Source organism: Meriones unguiculatus, chromosome 16, assembly GCF_030254825.1.
Source record: "Meriones unguiculatus strain TT.TT164.6M chromosome 16, Bangor_MerUng_6.1, whole genome shotgun sequence".
NCBI classification, from domain to species: domain Eukaryota; kingdom Metazoa; phylum Chordata; class Mammalia; order Rodentia; family Muridae; genus Meriones; species Meriones unguiculatus.
In genome coordinates this window covers 58,587,164-58,607,978 of record NC_083363.1, presented here as the reverse complement: position 1 = coordinate 58,607,978, position 20,815 = coordinate 58,587,164, and the positions used below count along the sequence as shown (strand labels likewise).

The 20,815-nt window shown below is 48.2% G+C and overlaps 1 protein-coding gene across 1 annotated transcript; it reads right to left on the bottom strand.

The window, feature by feature from the left end:
• Positions 1-5,249: 5,249 nt before the first annotated feature.
• LOC110545438 (cytochrome c oxidase subunit 5B, mitochondrial) lies at positions 5,250-7,080 on the bottom strand. Its single transcript, XM_021631537.2, has 4 exons — positions 6,878-7,080; positions 6,343-6,416; positions 6,096-6,195; positions 5,250-5,431 (listed from the first exon to the last, which is right to left on the bottom strand). Exons 1-4 carry the CDS (start codon positions 6,978-6,980, stop codon positions 5,319-5,321), a joined length of 390 nt encoding a protein of 129 aa, XP_021487212.1. The 5' UTR covers positions 6,981-7,080; the 3' UTR covers positions 5,250-5,318.
• Between the last annotated feature and the right edge of the window lie 13,735 nt (positions 7,081-20,815).

Sequence of the window (20,815 nt, the reverse complement as noted above, 5' to 3'; positions counted from 1 at the left end):
CTGATATGAGTAAATACAGCCATGGGGGAGGAACAGCAGCCCTCTGTTCTATAGAGTTCAGTTCATGTAGACCTCCACTTCCTGGGAGCCCCTGCACGGCATTAGGTCTAGTGTACCGACCCGTGTCCTGTGCTGCCTGCCAGCTACAGGAGTGACCCCTTAGATCTGCCACATCTCCTTAAGACAAAGCCCTGCATGGCCCCAGTCATCTCTGGCAGGGATGGTCTGGTAAGAGCTAGTCTGCTGTAATGGAAAAAGAGCATCAGCTGAGGAAGCAGCTAGACTAAGCCTTGCCTCTGAGTTACAGGTACAAACTGGTTTTGCTCTGCTAATGCTGATAGAAACACTTGTCTGTGTGCGAGACAGCGCCAGGTCCGAGTGCATGGGTTTGCTACCTCATGCTGGGAGGGCCTAGTGGCACCCCAGAAACAATGAGCACAGTGTCCAGGCCAGTGGCTTCTCGGCACTAACCTTCAGTTATACAAGACACACCTATGTCTTGTGGCGTTGTAAAGAGCCCAAGTGACTTACTTAGGCAACAATGGCACAACCTGAAGCAACCCCAGTGCTCCAGTCTGTGATGTGTGATAAACCGCATAATAACATTTTTGTGAGTCCTCAGTGACGTGACTGAGTAAGGGCTGGGGGAGACGGCTCAGTTGAGAACCCTCCCCTAAGGTTGCTGGGGTATCTCGGGGGCTCTCGGTACAGTGTGCTGCCTGCTTCTGGCTGCCCCCAGTACTTGAAGGGAAGACCTTATTGCTGAGGATATTCACACATTGGTCGCAGGGCATCTGAAAAGCAACCTGAACTGACCCGGAAGCTTCCTGCTGGCTAGCTCTCGGCACTGCTACTATGCAGGCTGCTGCGGCAGAGTTAACAGTCTAACCCGGCAGTGAACTGAAAGGCCTGGCCTGGCAAGAAGTGCCCAGGGGTGTAATCGTGACAAAGTGTGGGGAGTAACCACACACTTTATGATCAAAGAAACACGTGCCTGGGTGCAGCAAATCTGACCAAGAACCTACGGCCAGGAAGCTCACTGGCCAGGGTAAAGTCAGTGTCAAGCTCCCTCTAAATTCCCCTCTATCCATAGATCAGTGCAGTGCTCAGACCTTAGAAAAGTTGGTTTGTACAGAGGGTGATGGTTAACAAGCTCACAAGTGGTCAGCATGCAGAGACAAGTGATGTAGAGTGCTCAGCCACAAATGAAACTTCTGTGTTACTCCCCCTCTCTGAGACTCAGTTGGAAACGACTGGAAACAGTCTTATGGCTGTGGCAGGGCCAGTGCAGTTGGGAACTCACCGCAGCTCTGCCGTCTGCGTGAGATGAAGGCAGTCAACAGTCCAGCATGGAGTGGAAACCATCACCCCATACCCCTAAACTCAGGGACCACGGGCAGTGGTTGCTTCTGGGAGAGACAGTGTATTGAGTTGCTGGTGAGTTGACCATGTTCCTGTAGATGGCTAACACTCAGAAGTATATGAATCATACAAACTGGAGTCAAGTTATTAAAATTTAAAAACCTCTGACAAGGTCAAAAGAGTAAGGCAGGAACTGCCCCAGATATCACAGTGGAAGGACATGTGAATGGACCCTCTTGCCAGAAAAGACATTGAACAGCTGGGTGTGGTGACACACCAGTAACTAGGAGGCAGAGACAGAAGGATCTGCCAGCCTGGTCTCCACGACCCCCCCCCCCCACACACACATACACACTCCTAATGAACATTTAGGAAAACCTGATGTCTAAGATTAGGTGCCTGAACTATATAAACTATACTCTCCTGAGGCTGACAGTCACACCGGAGGGATGAGGTCAGGCTGTAAGCTGTGCCACAGGAGGGCCTAGAGATAGGGTTCAGTGGGTAAGGGCTCATACAAGCCTGATGTCAGGAGTTAACCTCCCAAAAACCCACATAATGTAAAGACAGAAGGGACCTCACAAAGTTGTCCTGACTGACTTTGTGTGTGTTGTGGCTCATGTGCCCACAAACACTGCACGTGTGCGTTGCACACAGAATAAAAACAAACAAAAAGCCTCGCCAGGAATGGTGGCACATGGCTTTAATCCCAGCACTCAAAGGCAGAGGCTGTTGGATCTCTGAGTTTAAGCCAGCCTGGTCTATGCAGGAGTTCTAGACCAGGCAGAGTTACATGGTGAGATCCTATCTCAAAACAAAAACCCATACACATGTATATAGCGGAGCATCAGATTGGCAATTTGCAAGTGGTCCTGGAAATGTTTATTCCTGCACTTGCAGATAATTCAATGAAATCTGTATTTTTCCTTGGTGACGGGACAGAACCAGAAGTTTGATAAAGCCTCTCTCATTCATGCAGAACACTGCATTTCTCTCTTAACTCCTGAGAGGTAGAAGCACCAGGGAACTGAAGCTCTGCTAGCCAAGTCCTACCCGAGAGACTACACTTTAGTGGTACGCTTCAGGTGATTCCAAAGTGCAGCTAAATTAAAGACCTATGGACTAAGGAATTTACTAGTCTGTTTTAGTTTCTTATTGCTGCTATAAAAAGTTAATCAAAAATGTAGTGACTTGGGGTGTAAATGTTACACACCAGCTCAACATGGGTCTCACTGAGCTAAAATCAAAGCAGCCGTGGGCCCTCGTATCTGGAGGCTAGATCATCACTCTTCCAGGGGCCACTTGCTTTTCTTGGCTCGAGTCCTCTGTCCTCCATTGTAAGTCAGTATCATTAGGTCTCCTCTGTTCCACTTGGAAAACCCAACAGTCTCCCTCATTATTTTTAAATGATCACTTACTTCCGTGTGCATGTATGCCACAGCACATGCGGAAGGCAGAGACAACTAATGGGATCCCACCACGAGGATCCCAGAAGTGACCTCAGGTCATCAGGCTGGGCAGCTGGCACCTTTACCTGCTGAGGCCAGACAGGTGGCCAGCCAGCCAGCTGCCCCTAGTTCTACGATCGGCAACCTCAGTGCCATCCACAACTTTAATTCCTGTTTGCTAGGTGACGTAGTAGTGGTGGAAGTGCCGCTGGAAGCCGAATGCAGCACAAATGATGCAAACTTGGGCATGAGCTCAGGAAGACTATTGTGTTTGTTAGGCCTGTTGGTCGAGGGTATATACAGGTTTTGGGGGTTAGGATGCAGACGTCTTGAGAGGATTACTGTTCTGCCTACCATGGAGATTTTTCTTTCTGTGCTGGTTACAACTGCTAATTAGCTCTGTACACATTAAAGCATTTGATCATTTATACGGTGACTATTAACTACTAGCATGTCAAATTGTCTTCAACAGTTTACAGTAAGTTAGTAGCCTTAATAAGATTAGGGTTTTATAGTTCTATCCCTCTTAAGTTTGAGCCTTTAAAATCTGAGTTAAAGATCCTTCAGCATCAAAAGAAACCATCAATGCAGTTAACTTTAGTCCATAGGAAACTGGTAGCTTGAGCTGGTTGCAGTGTTGCACGCCTGTAATCCCAGCACTCGGGAAGCAGAGACAGGTGGATCTCTAGGAGTTCAAAGCCAGCCCAGTCTACAGTGAGTCCAGGTCAGACAAGGCTACACAGAGAAACCCTGTCTCAAAAAACATCTTTTATAGTGTGCCATTATAGAATATCATAGTATTTTGTATGACTCAGTTTATCCAAATAACTAAAGGCTGAGCAAAGAAAATATTACTGTTGTGTCTGGGGCACAGCTGTCAGCTCTCAGATGAAGAACAGAAAAAGGAAAGCAGCGATTCTGATTTGGCAGTGAGAAGCCAGGAGAGCATAGCCTGACTTTCTATACAGTCTGAAGGAATGAAAAGTAAAAGTGCAGCGCAGGAGGCTACACACAGGAAAGCTCCCCAGAAGCATGCGGGGTCTTCAGGGAACAAGTAGTGGGAAATAGCATTTCAAGTGGGTTATCAGAGTGAGATTTAATAGCGATGTGGGATCCCCTTCCCACAGGAAAGGCCTCAAGTGACCAATCAATGCCTGAGCACTTGGAAGCAAAGATCATCACTCACAGCAAAGAGTGGCAGCAAAGCTTAGACTACACCTTCCAAACAGTCGGCAAGATGGGGGGAGGAGTGTGTGTGCTTTCTCCTAGGCTTTCCATCCCAAATTCAAACCCCAAATTATGCATGGTAAACCAGTTTAGTAGATAGTAACCAAAGCCACCTCTGGCAAATTCCAACACAGAATAAAAAGGTCTTTCCATCTTACAGAAATTTGCTTAGAGTTTCACTAACATAAACATGGCGACTGATTTTGAGCTGCTGCCCTCCTCCACAGTTTGTATCTCCAGGAGAATGTCTAAAGAAGAAAAACTACTCACACACAAAAACTTAGTAATACTCAAATACCAATACTGAGTTCAAATTATTATTTTTTTGAGTCAAGGTCTAGGCTGCCCAGGCTCAGGTGACCCTCACTGCAGACTCTCAGGTAACGGGGACTACAGGACAGCACTGTGTCCAGCAGTGTCTCTCTCCTTCAGACTTGGTGCACAGACTTTATTTACTGGGACCCATAGACAGGCACAGCGATCACAGAACAGTCTTCAGTGAGGAACAGACTGCACTCAAGGCCTACGTTGGCCTTTCCAGAAATCTAGATTCAGGGTTAAGAGAGTGGCTCGGGAGCATACAGCCCAGTTATTCAAATATTAACAGGGCAAAAACAAAAACATCAAGATCCAAACAAGGTTTAAATATTGCCATTGCTTTCATCCTTTAAAATCCCCCTTGCTAGCTGGGCATGGTAGTGCACGCCTTTAGTCCTGACACTTGGGGGGGGGGGGGGACAGAGGCAGGTGGATCACTGTGAGTTTGAGACCAGCCTTGTCTACAAAGCAAGACCTGGACAGCAAAAAAGGCTACACAGAGAAACCCTGTATCAAAAAACAAAACATAGGGGCTGGAGAGATGGCTCAGAGGTTAAGAGCACTGACTGTTCTTCCAAAGGTCCTGAGTTCAATTCCCAGCAACCACATGGTGGCTCACAACCATCCATAATGATATCTGGTGTCCTCTTCTGTCATGCAGGTGTACATGCAGGCGGAACTCTGTATACATAATAAATCAATCTTAAAAAAAAAAAACCGAACAACAAAAACCCTTATTTTATCTTCTCTGCCTATTTGTAGAAGTTAAATTTGTATATTAAACTTTGTATATTAAATTAAAATAAAAACCTAACAGCTCCATATTGGTCAAGCCAGTATTAAGAGATAGGTGCTTGCAATATAAAAAAATCTATAGACATAAGACCAGCCACCTATGGGAGGAGCCAATGCAATGGCTAGTCTTTATTAGAGAGAAACATTCTGAAAGACTAATGCAGGGGCTCAGTGAGCCAGTTGGTGGGGCACCAGCTTGTAGTGGGTTCCGCAGTTTGGGCATCGCTGACTCTCGCCTTTGTGCAGCCAAAACCAGATGACAGTGCAGTTGTCCTCCTCACCTGAAAGGGGAAAGGCAGCTGAAAGTCATCCAACCCCAGTGTACACTGGAAGACTTTCAGCACTCGTCTCTTCCCTGCACACACTTCCGAGACAGAAAGAAAACACAGGTGACTCTAAGAGATCGCTTCAAGCTCTGCTCTTTCAAATGAAAAAATGGCAAACCTTCTATCCGGGTAACAATTCCAGTCCCGACATAGAATTCCATAGCAGAATCTGTACTAATTTGTACCCCTAGTGCCTGAACCAGTGCCTGGCATACAAGTTATATATATGATATATATCACATATCATATATCTATATTATATATAATACACACATACATATATATAACATATATATATATATATATATATATATATATATATCATCTGGGCTGGAAAGATGGTTCAGCAATTAAGAGCATAGACTGCTCTTCCAGAGGACCTGAGTTCACATCCCAGTACCCACATCAGGTGGCCCACAACCTTGCCTGTAAGAGCAGCTCTGGGGGCATCTGATTCCTGTGGCTTGTCTTGCCTATGGAAACTTGAGACAGAACCCTTACAACAAGTTATACACATATTTTTATGTACATATAGTCAGATACATATACGTATCTGAAGCAGTTTATAGTGTAGTAGGTTATAAACAAATGGGCCAGAAAATAAAGGCAAGGTACTTACAGATGCAGCCCACTATCCGCTTGTTGGTGATGGAGGGGACTAAATTAGGGTCGTCCTTGGTACCCGAAGCTGCCTTTGGGGGCAGCATATTGTATGGATCCTGAAAAAGACAAGAGCTGACTAACTATGACAGATAATCCTGGCACCGCACTGCAAATGGACTGTTCCTGCAAGCTGGGTTCAGGACCAAATGCTGGCCGACAAGGAGGCTCCTCCAATCCCATCCAAGTTCAGAGTTTCTCCTCACCAGTCCCTTCTGTGCAGCTAACATGATCTCCCTCTCCAGCCCGGTAGCCTGCTCCTCATCAGTAGGAACACCCCCTATAAGAAGAAAAGTGAATTATGTCAACTGAAATCACGCGATGAACACATGATCATTTGGTGGGTTCCCAAGCTACCCGTTTTCAGACTCCCAAAACTGTAGCGGTTTTCCCCTCCAAGCGCGGAAGCTTGGTTTTCGACTTCTTTCCAAAATCTGGTCAATGAGAGTGTATTGGCTGGAGGTGGGCAAAGAACCTGAAGGTCGGTCCAGCACTTTCTCATCCCAACAGCCCCTGTCTCCCAAGGTCACCCGGCACCTTCCAGTTAGGGCACTTTAAAAGCGGGGTCAACCGGATGGGCGGCTGAAATTGGAGCAAGACTACGAGGAGCGGTGGTTCCCGAAGCCTGAGGTGGTCAGCAGAGCCCGAGGGAGCTCAATGGCCGACCCCGCTCGGCCGCCCCATCACCAACAACCCCGAAGGCCAGGAACACAGGCCTGGCGCGCCCCGCTGCCCACGTACCTCCATAAGCCATGGAGCGCGTCGCAGCCACGCCACCGGGCCCGTGGGCCCTCAGGGCCTGCGCCGCCAGAGCGCCTACTCCGCGAAGTAACCTTGAAGCCATCTCGCCCGAGACCAACAGAGCACTTCCGGGAGAGGGCTCGGCAAGACAGGCGGGACTTCCGGTGGTGGCGGGCTATCAACGCCCAGTCAGACTTCCGCTTCCTTCTCCCCACCCCAGCCCGCCTGCCCGAGCGGCCCCGGAGCAGGTGCTGCACACGCGCAGCTCGGCCTCTTCCTCGCCCGCGCAGACTCCCGCAGTGTCGGGGGCGTGGCGCCAGTCACGGTGACAGCTAGCGGCTCTCGGGCTTGTAGCGGCTCCGCTGGCGAGCTCGCGACCCGGAGTCCCAGTTCTCGTGGTGGAAGTGCTGATGGAAGCCGAATGCAGCACAAATGATGCACTTGGGCGTGAGCTCAGGAAGACTATTGTGTTTGTTAGGCCTGTTAGTCGCGGGTTCGGGTAGCCGTCAGCGACTTGTTGCATTGGCCCACCCTGTCAGAATTTGGCAATACCCCCCACCCCACACACACACATAGTCTTAGCCTCAATTCCCCCTCTGCCCCGTGTGTGTGTGTTTTAAGCTTGGTGTCACTGTGTAGCCCTGGCTGACCTGGACCTCGCTATGTAGGTAAGGCTGGTCTGGAGCTCAGAGACCTGCCTACCTCTGCTGACTAAAGGCGTGCCCCACCCTCAATTTCCCCTTATATTAGAGTCATAGGAGGTGAAGGTGTTGGCCCCAGGGACGAGGAGGTGGAGGGTAGCTGTAGGACACCTCCCAGTGACCAATGAGGACACTAGGACCAATGAGGAAAGGAAGGAAGGAAGGGTAATAGTGCCCGTGGAATTCACAACAGCTACGGTGGCTGGAGGTCTCTAATTTAGACGGGCAGCATCTTCCATTGCTCCCCGTGGCGTACAGGTAGTGTGACCACTCAGGGCAGGACTTCAGGGAACTCTCAAACGCTGTCCTCTTCTGGGCCCTAGCATTTCATTCACACTGGACCATTCCTGAAACACCATAGCTGCATACAGCGTCTATGCTTGCCTAATTCCGTTCCAGTAGTGGGATCTTCAATACCTTGCAGAGGCCTGGCACGTAATAATATTAAATGGCTTTTAGTAAATTCGGCCTCTTGGGCCAAATATATAGCTTATAGAGCTTGTGACTCCCAAAGCTCAGTTTAAGGAAAACTAAATACCTGGGTGTTGCCACCTACCCCTTGTAGGCTTGTAGACTTTCTTTCTTTCTTTCTTTCTTTCTTTCTTTCTTTCTTTCTTTCTTTCTCTCTCTCTCTCTCTCTCTTTTTCTTTTTCTTTCTTTCTTTTTTTTTCTTTCCTTCCTTCCTTTCTTCCTTTTTTTTTTTTTTCTCTTTTTGAGACAGGCTTTCTCTATGTAGTCCTGGCTGTCCTGGACTCACTTTGTAGAACAGGCTGGCCTCAAACTCCACCTGCCTCTGCCTCCCTGAATGCTGGGATTACAGGCACCACATCCAGCTTGTAGGTTATTAAAAAAAAAAAAAAAAAAAAAAACCTGGTGGAACTTCCCTTCAAAGGAGCTACCCTGGTTCTTGTGGGTATCCTCACTCTCTTCTGAGGGCCCAAATTTCTTGATTCTGTTTGAAGATGGGCTTCACTTTGTGTGGGTTCCATTGTTACTTCCTTACCTCCACTACAGTCATCAAGATTAAACTGGAAAACATTCCTTAGCTCAACAATTTTCCCCCATGGACCTAATATTGATTTATACCTGCATTAGGAGTTTAGTAAGGGGAAACAAAAAGCCAGGCCCCTCAGCTACCTCAGCTATCTTTTCTCCTTTTGTTAACACTCAGGAAAACTAAGACTAGATGTCTCAGGGTTTTATTGCTGGGAAGAGACACCATGACCAAGGCAACGCTCACGAAGGAAAACATTTAACAGTCTGGCTTACCCTTCAAAAGGTTAGTGTGTTTCCATTGCAGAGCAAGGCATAGTAGTATGCTATGCAGGTAGACAAGGTGCTGGAGAAGTAGCTTGAGAATTCCACCTCAGGATCTGCAGGCAGCAGGAAGAGACACTGGGCCTGGTTTGGGCTTCTGAAGCCTCAAAGCCCATTCCTGTGACACACTTCTTCCAACAAGGCCACACTTCCTAATCCCTGTCTAGTTGTATCACTCCCTAATGACCGAGCCTTCAAATATACAAGCTTCTGGGGGCCATGCTTATTCAAACCGCCGCAGCTGTCAAAACAGAAGCACATTGTGACAAATTACATAACACAAATATATAAGGAAAAAGCTGGCACCTTGGTATTTATTCTTTCTGCCCCCTACTCCAAGCCAAATTTTCTCAACATCGGCACAAATACATTTTGAGTCTGGAAATTACTTGAAGCAGGAGGAGCTGAGCTCTCCTTTGTGTATTGTGGATTTGGAGACTCTACCTTCTAGAATTTTTTTTTCTTTCCTTCCTTCCTTTCTTCCTTTTTTTTTTTTTTTTGTCTCCAGGGTGACAACAAAAGTGTCTTCAGTTGGAGCCTTGTGTGTGAGCCCCTGGAGATCAGGCTTCAAGCTTCTGCAAATATGTTCAAAGACTCAGTATAAAGAAATGCATATATGGCCGCTCCTGGTGCTGCTCTTGTGCTCCTTCAGTGCCAACCTGGTGCCTCTTATATGAAGCAGCAGCTGAGGAGACGCCTGCGCTCACCATAGCTGACCAGAAACCCAATGAGTCAAGACTGAAAACACCGATCATTTTAATTTGAAGGTGGCGGGGCAGGATGGTTCTGTGGTGCAGTTTAAGGCGACACCACTTAGTAAGCTAGGGAAAGCCTATTGTGGACGACAGGGCTTGTTGACGAGGCCGATCAGATTCCAGGTTGATGGGCCACCAATCAATGAAACAGACACACCTGCACAGTTGGAACGGGAGGACCGAGACACGAAGTATCCCAGCAGCAGACAGGAGGTGTTTACTGAAAAAGGAACCTGCTGCTTGCCCCAGAATTGTGTTACAGACCAAGAATGCGTTCTCAATCAGAAAGCCAGAGTTTGGTTCCATCACATCCTGGCTACCACGGTGCAGTTTTCTCTCTTCTTTCATTCCCTGTCCCCATTTCCTTAATGTACACAAAGTAACTGGAGTATGTGCACAAAAAAGAGAAAGTGGATGCATGGGATGTGTTTGCTTCTGAGGTAAAAATATAAATGATAATTTGTTTTTCTAATTTAACAGACTATTTTGTGGACATCCCTCCAGAAAAACATATATATTATATAATATAAAATATATTATATAATATATATTAATATAATATATAATCCCTGCTTAATATTTTTTATAGATGTGCTAGAATGGTTCCAACTATGCCCTTGGTGAATATCCAGTTTTCTGAGGCTTTTGATGATTCTTTTTTCCAAAGATGCAACACGAAGTCAGAAGCACAATGCAGACCACAGCAGCAGAGGACTATCCTGGCCAAATGCTCTCGCAGGGGTCAACTGTATCCCAGCCCTTTTTCAGATCAGCGGTTCTCAAACGGTGGGTCACGACCTCTTTGGGGATCACAAAGCAGATATACTGCATATTAGACATCTACATTGTAATTCATAACAGTAGCAAACTTGCAGTTACATCAGCGAATATTTTTGTGGCTGGGTCACCACAAGATGAGGAAATGTATTAAAGAACTGCAGGAAGGCTGCAAACCACCGTTTTAGACAGTCCCACTCTATACCTCAGGCTAGCTTTGAACCCGAGACCCTCCTACTGTCCACTTCTGAGTGATGGGAGAACAGGAATGTGCCACAACACCAAGCCAGAATTCCAGCCTTTCGTCTGCTGTGATGTGGCATCGTGTCACGTATCTGGGATCGCAGGTGTGTGTGAAACGCTTTGACACATTCTGCTGAGCTGTTTGCCCAACAGTTTACAGCTATTCCAGCTCCCCACCAGCAGGTTGTGGTCTGCCTCTGGCTGAATGAGCAGTGCAGAGCTGCTCCTGCTGCCAACATTCAGCTGCCTGAACCCTGTCGGAGGCCCCCAGCACATCTTTTCAGATATGTGTCAATCATTTGCATTTTCTGTGAGCCGCCACTCGGGCAAACCGCCTTACACTAACTCTGTGCCTTAGTTCTTTTTTTATTTTTTAATATAATTTTTATTACAATTTATTCACTTTGTATCCCAGCTGTAGCCCCTACTCTCGACCATTTGCCTCCCAATCCCGCCCTCCTTCCCTCATCTCTTCCCATGCCCCTTCTCCTGTCCACTGATGGGGAGGTCCTCCTCCCCTTCCATCTGACCCTAGCCTATCAGGTCTCATCAGGACTGGCTACATTGTCTTCCTCTGTGGCCTGGTAAGGCTGTTCCCCCCTGGGATCAAAGAGCCAGCCACTGAGTTCATGTCAAAGACAGTCCCTGTTCCCATTACTAGATGTAGCGCTGCCATGGGCTACATCTGAACAGGGGTTCTAGGTTATCTCCATGAATGGTCCTTGGTTGGAGTATCAGTCTCAGAAAAGACAACTGGGCCCAGATTTTTTGGTTCTGTTCTCCTTGTGGAGCTCCAGACCCTTTTTGGTCTTTCTCTCCCTTCTTTCATAAGATTCCCTGCACTCTGCTCAAAGTTTGGCTATGAGTCTCAGCATCCACTTTAATACCCTGCTGGGTAGAGTCTTTCAGAGGCCCTCTGTGATAGGCTCCTGTCTTGTTCCTTGTTTTCACCTTCTTCAATGTCTATCCTGTTTGTCTTTCTGGATGAGGACTGAGCATCTTCCCCAGGGTCCTTCTTGCTTAGCTTCTTTAGGTGTACAGATTTTAGTATGGTTATCCTATATGTCTAATATCCACTTATGAGTATATACCCTATGTGTCTTTCTGCTTCTGGGATACCTCACTCAGGATGATCTTTTCTAGTTCCCACCATTTGCCTGCAAATTTCATGATTTCCTTGTTTTTAATTGCTGAGTAATATTCCATTGTGTAAATGTACCACAATTTCTGTATCCATTCCTCAATTGAGGGACATCTGGGTTGTTTCCAGGTTCTGGCTATTATGAATAAAGCTGCTACGAACATGGTTGCACAAATGTCCTTGTTGTATACTTGATATTTTGGATATGCCTAGGAGTGGTATAGCTGGGTCTTGAGATAAGTTCTCCTTTTATTATTATTATTATTTTATTAAGATGTATTAAGGTGTGGTGGCACATTCCTTTAATCCCAGGAGGCAGATGCAGGCAGATCTTGGTGAGTTTGAGGTCATCCTGGTCTACATAGTAAGTCCCAGCCAGCTAGGGCTACACAGTGAGGCCTTGTCAAAAAAATAAAAAATAAAAAAAAAATAAAAAAGGAGGGAGGAGAAAAAGAAAAAAGAGAAGAAAGAAGTATTAATGGAGTTTTCTATGGTGTGATATTTCCACACATGTGTAGGGCAGGCACTAACTGAATCTAGCTTTTCTGCATCTCCCTTCCATCTTCATCCTTCCTCACTTCTCCATTTGCTATTCTACTGCCGGGGCAGCCTTGTTTATCCTCCACATGAGAGGAGACCTGCGTTGCTGCTGTTCCACGCCCCTCTTCTCACTGGACACAGTGTCCCCTACTGCTGACCACTGTGCCGCAGACGACAGAACAAGTACCTAAAACCCAGCAAATGTAAGCGAGCGGTAAATGTTAGCCTATGGGTGTTCTGTTCCATGTGCTCATAGTTTCGTCGCTTTGCAAAAGGAAATTCTGGGGGCCCTGGAGACGGCTCAGTGAGGATGTCTGCTACCAAGAACTGCAGCCTGAGTTTGACGCTTGGAACCCACAGGGAAGGAGAGAACTCACTCCCGTAAGTTGTCACCTGACCTCCACACTCAGTGTGAATTTGCCCACAGACTATACGCTGAATGAATGAATGAATGAATGAATGAATGAATGTAATTTTAAAAGGAAGTGGCTTCTGGACATGAAACAAATTAGCACAAGCTGCTACCTTTGTGAGCAAAGCTGAAGGGTAGCCATGGGGAGAACTGGACTGTGAGGGGAAGCAGGGGCACAAAAACGTCTCAGCTCATATCTTCACTCTTTATTTTGTTTCACTCAGTGACTATGTTATCTATTCTGAAATTATGATATTCTTATTTAGGGGGGCTGTTTGTTTTACTGATTCTTTTTTTTAGATTTATTTTATGTATGTCAGTGCTCTATCTGCGTGTACAACTGCATGACAGAAGAGGGCATCAAATCGCATTATAGGTGGTTGTGAGCCACCATGTGGTTGCTGGGAATTGAACCTTGGGGAATGCAGACAGTGCTCTTAACCACTGATCCATCTCTCCAGCCTGTTTTACTGATTCTTATTGAATATTAAAGCAGTTATATTGAGTCTTTTGGACCAAAGCCAAGGCTGGTTTGGAAGTAAAATATAACTTATGTCTTAAATCTAGTGGTGTGATTGTGTGTGTGTGTGTGTGTGTGTGTGTGTCTCCTTGGTATCGTTAGAGTCACCAAACCTGAAGTAAGGGGTCAAAAGGCTCTTCAGGTTCAGTTCTGCTGCCCATGAAACAACTCTGAGCTCGAGGGCCCCAGGAGCCCTGGGCACCTTTCGAAAATGTGTGCAGGTAAGTTTTTAATTACAGCAGGGGGGAGGAGGCCTGAGGAGGACCCAAGGCTGAACCTCTGGTTGTCTGCCTGGAGCCCAAACCTTTTCAGATCAGAGTGAAACATTTTTATGCAGACACCACAAATCCAAAATGGGTCATCTGGAATTGCTGCCAGCATGGGGCCTGCTACCACAGGGCTCAGGGGGTCAGACTCTTATTTAAAGCATCTTACAAAAGGAGTGTTGTGTGACCGCTGGGCAGCCTGAGCCCGCCCCTACCCCATTTTGAGGTGCCTCACTGAGTCCGCTACGATACCCACTGGGCACAGTAGGATTGTCATCTGGTGAAAGGGGTTCTGGTGTGAGCCAACCCCCCTCCCTGTTTCTACCAGAGGGACAGCCTAGACCCCAGGAAGTCCTTTTCCCCTGGATGAATGCGAGTGTCCTAAAGACACGAAACTAAAGTGAATCCCCTGGGAGATGTGGACAAAGATAGGCCAGTAAAAAAAAACAGCCCCAGGCTCAAACTGGGCTGGGCGCTCCTAAGGTGGCGATGGCTCTGGGCCCAGTAGGTGGCTCTAGAGTCTGGGTCTTATCTGGAAAGCGGCTGGGGCACTGTCGCCCTCTAGCGGACAGCACGGTCCTATTTTGGAAGCCGTGTGTCCAGGCGCGTTATCAACTTCGTTTTCTCTTTTGCCGGCTTTGACTCTGTTTCTACTAAGCTTTTAAACGGTGTTCGTTAAGAAGGATCTGCCTCAACATTTAAGGTGGCAGGCGCTTTCCAAAGACCCGTAAGGAGTTCAGAGGGGACGGGGCTGACTCCTCGAGTAAACCCAGCCCTAATGAGGCCGAGGCAGGAGGATTGGAGATTTTCTTTCCTTGGAGTCGGAGGTCAGCCTGTGGTGCCTGTCTCAAAAACAGTTCATTAATCTAAAAGTAAAACTGCCTGTGACAACCAGAAGTCGGATGAATTAGCTGGCCCATTAAAAAACAAATGTCAAACAGGAAGACTGGGTCAGCACAGGGGACATTATCCTGGTCCCCAAAGAAGGGCTGGCTCCCTCAGGAGACAGAGTTTGCCCAAGTCCCGGAGACAGGCTGGCGAAACTGGCTCTACCGGCCTCCTGCCTGGAGCTCAGGGCCGACAGCGCAGCAGTCAGCCACGAGAGATCCCAGCTCGAGCAAGCACCGGCTCCTGGCCTAGCTCCTGTCGGGTGGGCGCGGGGACAGGGCTGCCGCCGCTTGGGCCTTCACTCATTCACGCATGCCCACGCGGACGTACACGCAGAACAGATCTGTCCTCAAAGTGACCAGTGCTCACGGTGAAAGGCGTCGAGCCTGCGGGTCACACACACACACCGGCTGGACTCTGGAGAGGTCGGGTCACCGAACGCCAACTGTCCGGTCCGAGTTCAAGGCCCCCCGCCCCCCAGACCTGCCCAATGGAAGCCACTGTGCCCAGCGGCGGGATCTGGCGACACGGTCGGCACACGGAGCCCACGCAGGGGCCGGTTGGAAGCCCGCACACCCTGGCGAGCACGTGGCCGTGCGCCCGGAGCCCACGTGGGCGCGCACGCGGGCAGCTCCCGCCGGCTGTAACGGCGGGCGTGCGGGCCCTGCGCCTCCTCCGACTGCCCCTCCTCCGCGCTGCCCCCGCCGCCCCGGGCCCTGGCGCCCCGCTCCAGCCTCGTGTGCCGCCCGGGACTGCCTTCTCGCTCCCGGCCGCCGCCTCCTGCTCCCCGGGCTCCCAGGACCAGGCCTCCATCGCAGCCCGCACTCCACAGCCTCGCGTTACCGGTGAGTTCCTCCGGGCACACCATTTGCCCACCCAGGCCTCGCTCGCGGCCGTCACTGGCTGGGGCCTGCGAGGCGGGTCTAGTGCCCTGGCCTGGGTCCATTCTAAAATTTCCGTGGACGCGCATGGCTCAGGGTTAGACCTCGTTAGAAGGCCATCACCCCCCACCCCATGCTCAGGTTAGCCCACGTTAACAGGACATGGCCTACGCCGAGGCCTGCCAGCTTCTGGTATGCGTGGTGCGGCCTGTTGTGTTTTGTTTCTGTGTGTGTGTGTGTGTGTGTGTGTGTGTGTGTGTATACTTTGTTTCTTAATGTTTCCCTGGGCATAAGAATTAGTTGTTGTTTGTCTTTCCGGGAACACTGGCGGTTCCCCAGGCCCCGCTCTGATTGATGGACGTGGAGTTTATGACGCTGGGCTCTGCTTTACGTTTCTCTGAGGATGACACGCCTGTCCTTAATGTCTTCCAGTTGGAGCTGAGTCCTCCCTGACCCAGAGCCACTGCCCTGGTCAGCATTCCTAGCCAGTAAATATTTGTCCAAAAGAAGACATAAAACATGATGCTGGGAGAAGGCTATTGCTACGGCAGAATTCAGAAACTCAAGGCAGCTGCAGTTTTCCGCAATCATCTTGACCGTTTTGACATTGATGCTCAAAGAGCATTGGAGTTTCTATATTTATTTGTCCTCAGAGTCACACCCCAAGTATCTATTCTTGTTTTCTTTTCCATAAAGCCAGGAAAATAAAAGAAACAGAAAAAAGAGGGGCTGGGAGAGGTCACGTGTTGGACTCACTGTGAGACCAACATGAAGCATTGAGAGAGCCTTGGCTGTGCATGATTTGGGGGAAGCACTAACACGGACGAGGAGGTGCTAGGCAACATATCACTGTCCCGGGGTGCACACCAACCTGGGGGTCCGAAGTCACATAGGTACAGTCCCCCACCTGTGAGGGAAGCAGAGGGCCTGGTCCTGCCTGGTCTAGTAATGAGGGCTTTGGGAAGAGAAAGGAGAAGAGGTAGATTTTAATTCTTGTCTCCCTGTTTGACCTTTGTCTCCTCCTGTGTTCTAGTCTTGACACCAACATCTCTCCTCTCTCCGACTCTAAGATGTGGGTTTGTTCACACTGTGACAGCCCTGAACTTGGGTCCCACAGTTGCTAGGGTTGGGTCTTCCCTTTGTCCTGGCTTGCCCGGTAGCCTTTGCCAGCCTTCAAGGCGTGAAAGTCACCAGTGTCCTTAAAATCATTAGCGTCTCAGACAGCTGCCTTGTAGGTTGAGTGATTGCAGGTTCCGGAGCTGGAGGCTCAGGCAGAAACAGTGAGCTGCTGTCAAACTGGACTGTGCTGCCCTTGGGCTGGCTGTCTTGAAAAAACATTTATGTAGCCGGGAGATGTGAGCCAAAGAAAGGATGGGCTCTGAAAATGGGCATCTGTACACGCACACACACACGTATGTATGTGTGTGTTCTTTTGTGGGTGGATGAATGCCTTGGAGTAAAAGGTATTTGAAGCAGCCAGACTTCGCTGTCCAGCAATCGGCAGCCCTGGTCCTGTGGTCCTTGTGTCCCGTGCACTGAGGGCCAGGAGAGGAACTCGCACTCCTACTGCTGTATGAGCTACGAGGACTCTGAGCTCGCCTGTGGTCTTTCCTTCTGTCTCCACCCTTTCGTGTGTGTGTGTGTGGGGGGGGGGTTATGCACACAGATACCCACACATGCCAGAAGAGGGTGTAGGAGCCCTTGGTCCTGGAGCTTCCGGCAGCTGTGAGCCGTCTGCTATGGATGAGAGAGGGGACTCCAGTCCTCTGAAGGAGCAGTCTGAACTCCCACCCGGCCATCTCTCCAGCTCTAGTTGTTTTGTTTCTAAGTCAGCTTGCCAAACGAGCTCTGGGGACTCAGTCCACTTACAACTGTATTTTAGCTGGCTTACCAACCATGCTCCCAGAGAGGTTCGGTGATTAAACTGCAGGATGCTAGAACCAGTCGGTCCACAGGTTGTCTGTGTAAACAAGTGAGCAGGGACCTAGCCAGCACGAGGTCAGTCAGGACTGAGTGAGAATCTCCTGGTGACACAGGCCAAGGGTCACCCTGGGCTCTGTCTTGAGAGAAGACAGACTGGACTCCCGGAGGCCTCCTGTTCTGTGGATTTGATTCCTGCTGTGCCTGCTCCCGGCTGATTTTTTAGCTCCTTCTAAAATTAAGGTTCTTCCAGCGTTCAAAACATAGCTGACATGTCCAGAAGTGAAGGGTTTTGGAGACGCCGTGCTCGTCTCTTGGAAGCCTACTCCCAGGCTAGCAGACACAGGCACGCTCCACTGCCACCCACCCCAGGTTGCTGGCTTTCCTTTGTTCATCTCTTTTTGCTTTGTTTTGTTTAAGCAGAGTCTTTTTGGCTAGTCCTAAAACTCGATGTGTGACCAGGCTGCCTTCAAACTCAGATCCATCTGCTTCTGCCTCCCAAGTGGTGGGATTAAAGGCGTGTGCCACTATGGCCAATTTTGCTTTCTCATCTTTGAGAATAATTTGGTGATGTCATTTTAATTTTATTTTGCTATACATTTATTTATTTTGTTTGTGTATTTGTGGGTATACAGACAAATGCGTGTGTGGAGGTCACATATCTTGTACCACAATGTATTTGTGTAGGTCAGAGAACAACCGCTGGGAGTGAGTTCTCTCCTTCTGCCATGTAGTTTTCCTGGGGTCCAACTGAGATCTTTATGCTCAGCATCAAGCATTCTTACCTCCTGAGCCATTTTGTCAGCCCTGGGTATGTTTGAATTGTAGCTTTTACTTGATCTTCTGTATTTGAGTTTGATTTGTTCTAAATACTAGACGTTAGCTTTAAAAGGTAAACAAAACTAGTTTTGAAAATCTTTCCAGGCGAGAATGCTGAAACTAGAGAAGGAAAGTACAACAGGAAATGGGATGTTTATATAACCTGGGATCCTCTTCCTGAAACGTACTGATAATTACAAAGGAGAAAACTGTCGAGTGACAGCACAGTTCCACCTTGTTAGCGACAGTTACAGGACAAATGTGCACGTGTGCCTTCTGACGAGGTACACAGAGGACCCCCTAAAGCGTGTAGCCTGAGTCTCATGACAGGAAACCGCACACAGACCCTAACTGGTAGCTCCAGAACTCCAACAGTATGAAAATCATGTATGTGGTCAGGTGTCTTGGCAGACACCCATCTCCCAACACCCAGGAGGCTGCAACAAGAAAAAGTCACATAGGCAGAGTTTATCTCTTTGTTTGGTTGGTTGGTTGGTTGGATGGTTGGTGTTTTGATTTTTTGAGACAGGGTTTCTCTATGTAGACCTGGCCATCCCGGAACTCACTCCGTAAACCATGCTGGCCTCAGATTCATAGATCCACCTGCTCCTGCCTCCCAAGTGCTAAGATTATTAGGTATGCACCACTATGCCCAGATGGCAGGGTCTGTTTTAATAAAAAGTAGTTGCCATGTGTACATGTGTGTACATAGAGACTAAAGAAAGTGATGACAGAGAGAGAATACAAAAAAAGTGAAAATTTGGGGAGTTTTGATGACTGGCTAAATATTTCTATTATTTATAACTTTAGTAAAATCTCAAATTACTTTCAAATAAAAAAATAGACTAGGGACAGGGCAGTGGTGGCACAAGCCTTTAATGCCAGCACCCAGGAGGCAGAGGTAGGCGGAGCTCTGTGAGCTCGAGGCCAGCCTGTTCTACAAAGCAAGTTCCAGGACAGCCAGAGCTATACAGAGAAACCCTGTCTTGAAAAACAAAAATAACTGAGATGAGAGATGAGCCAACAGTTAAAAGCACTTCTTGCTCTTGCAGAGGACCTGGCCTCTGTCCCCAGCATGGACATGTTGGTCCAGTTCCAGGAGATCAAATGCCTTCTGGCCTCTGTTAGCACCAAGCATGCACGTAGTCCATATACATACCTGAAGGCAAAACACGCATGTGAAATGAAACATGTGCATCTAATTTTTAAAATAAAAAAAAAAAAATTCTGGTGTGTTGTGGTATGCACCTTAAATCACAGCACTGGGGCGGCAGAGGCAGGTGGAGATCTGTGAGTTCGAGGCCAGCCTGATCTATAGAGTGAGGTCCAGGACAGCCAAGACTACACAGAGGAACTGTACGTGGAGAAATCTAAATAAATAAATAAACAAATTTCCATTGTGTGTCCATAAAGAAAGAAGAAGAAGCACAAGGAAGAAGGTAGCACAAGCCTTTAATCCCTAAAGCAGGTGGATCTCTGAGTTCCAGGCCAGCCTGGCCTGAGGAGTAAGTTCCAGGACAGCCAGGGCTACACAGAGAAACTATGTCTCGAAAAACTGTAAAGAAAGAAAGAAATGAAGGAAGGAAGAAAAGATAAAAGAAAAAAAGTTATATGAATGAGAGGAGAAAGCATGGCAAGTGGCTTTTCTGATATGGTACCATCAAAATCTCGTATGGTCTGATGAATTTGGGACAGGAGTAAGTACCTGTGCCCTGTTAGAGACATTTTGAGAATTTCACAGTAGAGGGCTGCACTCTGGAGGAAGGGGCATGCCGATGGTCAGTGAGCTGTGAGGTGATCAAATGCTGTGTGGTGCCGACAGCACCACAGTGAGTCAGCGCCTCCTGCAGCAGCACTGAGGAGCTCAGTGTTGAACCTGGATGACACTGAGTGTGCTGCTGAGTAAAATGCAGGCAGACACAGACGCTGAAGCTGTGCGTGGTGGCGCACGCCCAGAGAAGGCAGGAGCAGGCAGATCTCTGAGGCAGAGGCCAGCCTGGTCTACAAAGCAAGTTCCAAGACAGCCAGGGCTACACAGAGGAACCCTGTCTAAAAACAAATAAATGTTAGTGTTTAAGCAAGGGTGTGTTTGTGGTGGAGGAAGCTAGAAAGAAGAGGAAGTCTTTCTGGGGTATAATAAATGTTGGGTACTTTCGGCTGGTGAGGTGAGTTGGTGGGTAGAGGTGCTTGCCGCCGAGGCTGATGACCTGAGTTAGATATTGTGGTGGCAATTCCTGGTTGCCACCTTGCCTGAATTAACTAAATTAAATTAACTAAAACCCAAGCAACTAGGTACACCTGTGAGAGATTTTTTTTTCTAAGTTAAAGGATTTGAGGTGGGAAGACCCACTTTTAATTTGGGCCACACCTCTGTGGGCAGCCTATGTAAGGGACCCTCAGCAGAGCTGCAGTCTGGCTGCTTTTGACTGAAGAAAACCCCTCCCTGTCTTTTAACCAGTGTAAATTTCTCAGAAGGAGATGCCAGGCAAGACGACACTGCTGTCCCTCAGGGCCCACCAACAGGCTATATACGTAAGGCTAGAGTGGAGCTGGGAAGTGTGAGCCACAGGTGTGCTACACTGCTCCAGAGCTTACTGAGTTCGCTAGTTCATTCAAGCACAAGTCTGGGGAAGTATGTGTGGAAATGCACTTTGAGGATGTAGGATAGTGGCAGAAGGAACGTGAAACTGGATCAGGCTGGGTTCATTGATGTAGACCTTCTCGGTGGAGAGTCTAGGCGTAATATGGAAGCTCATCC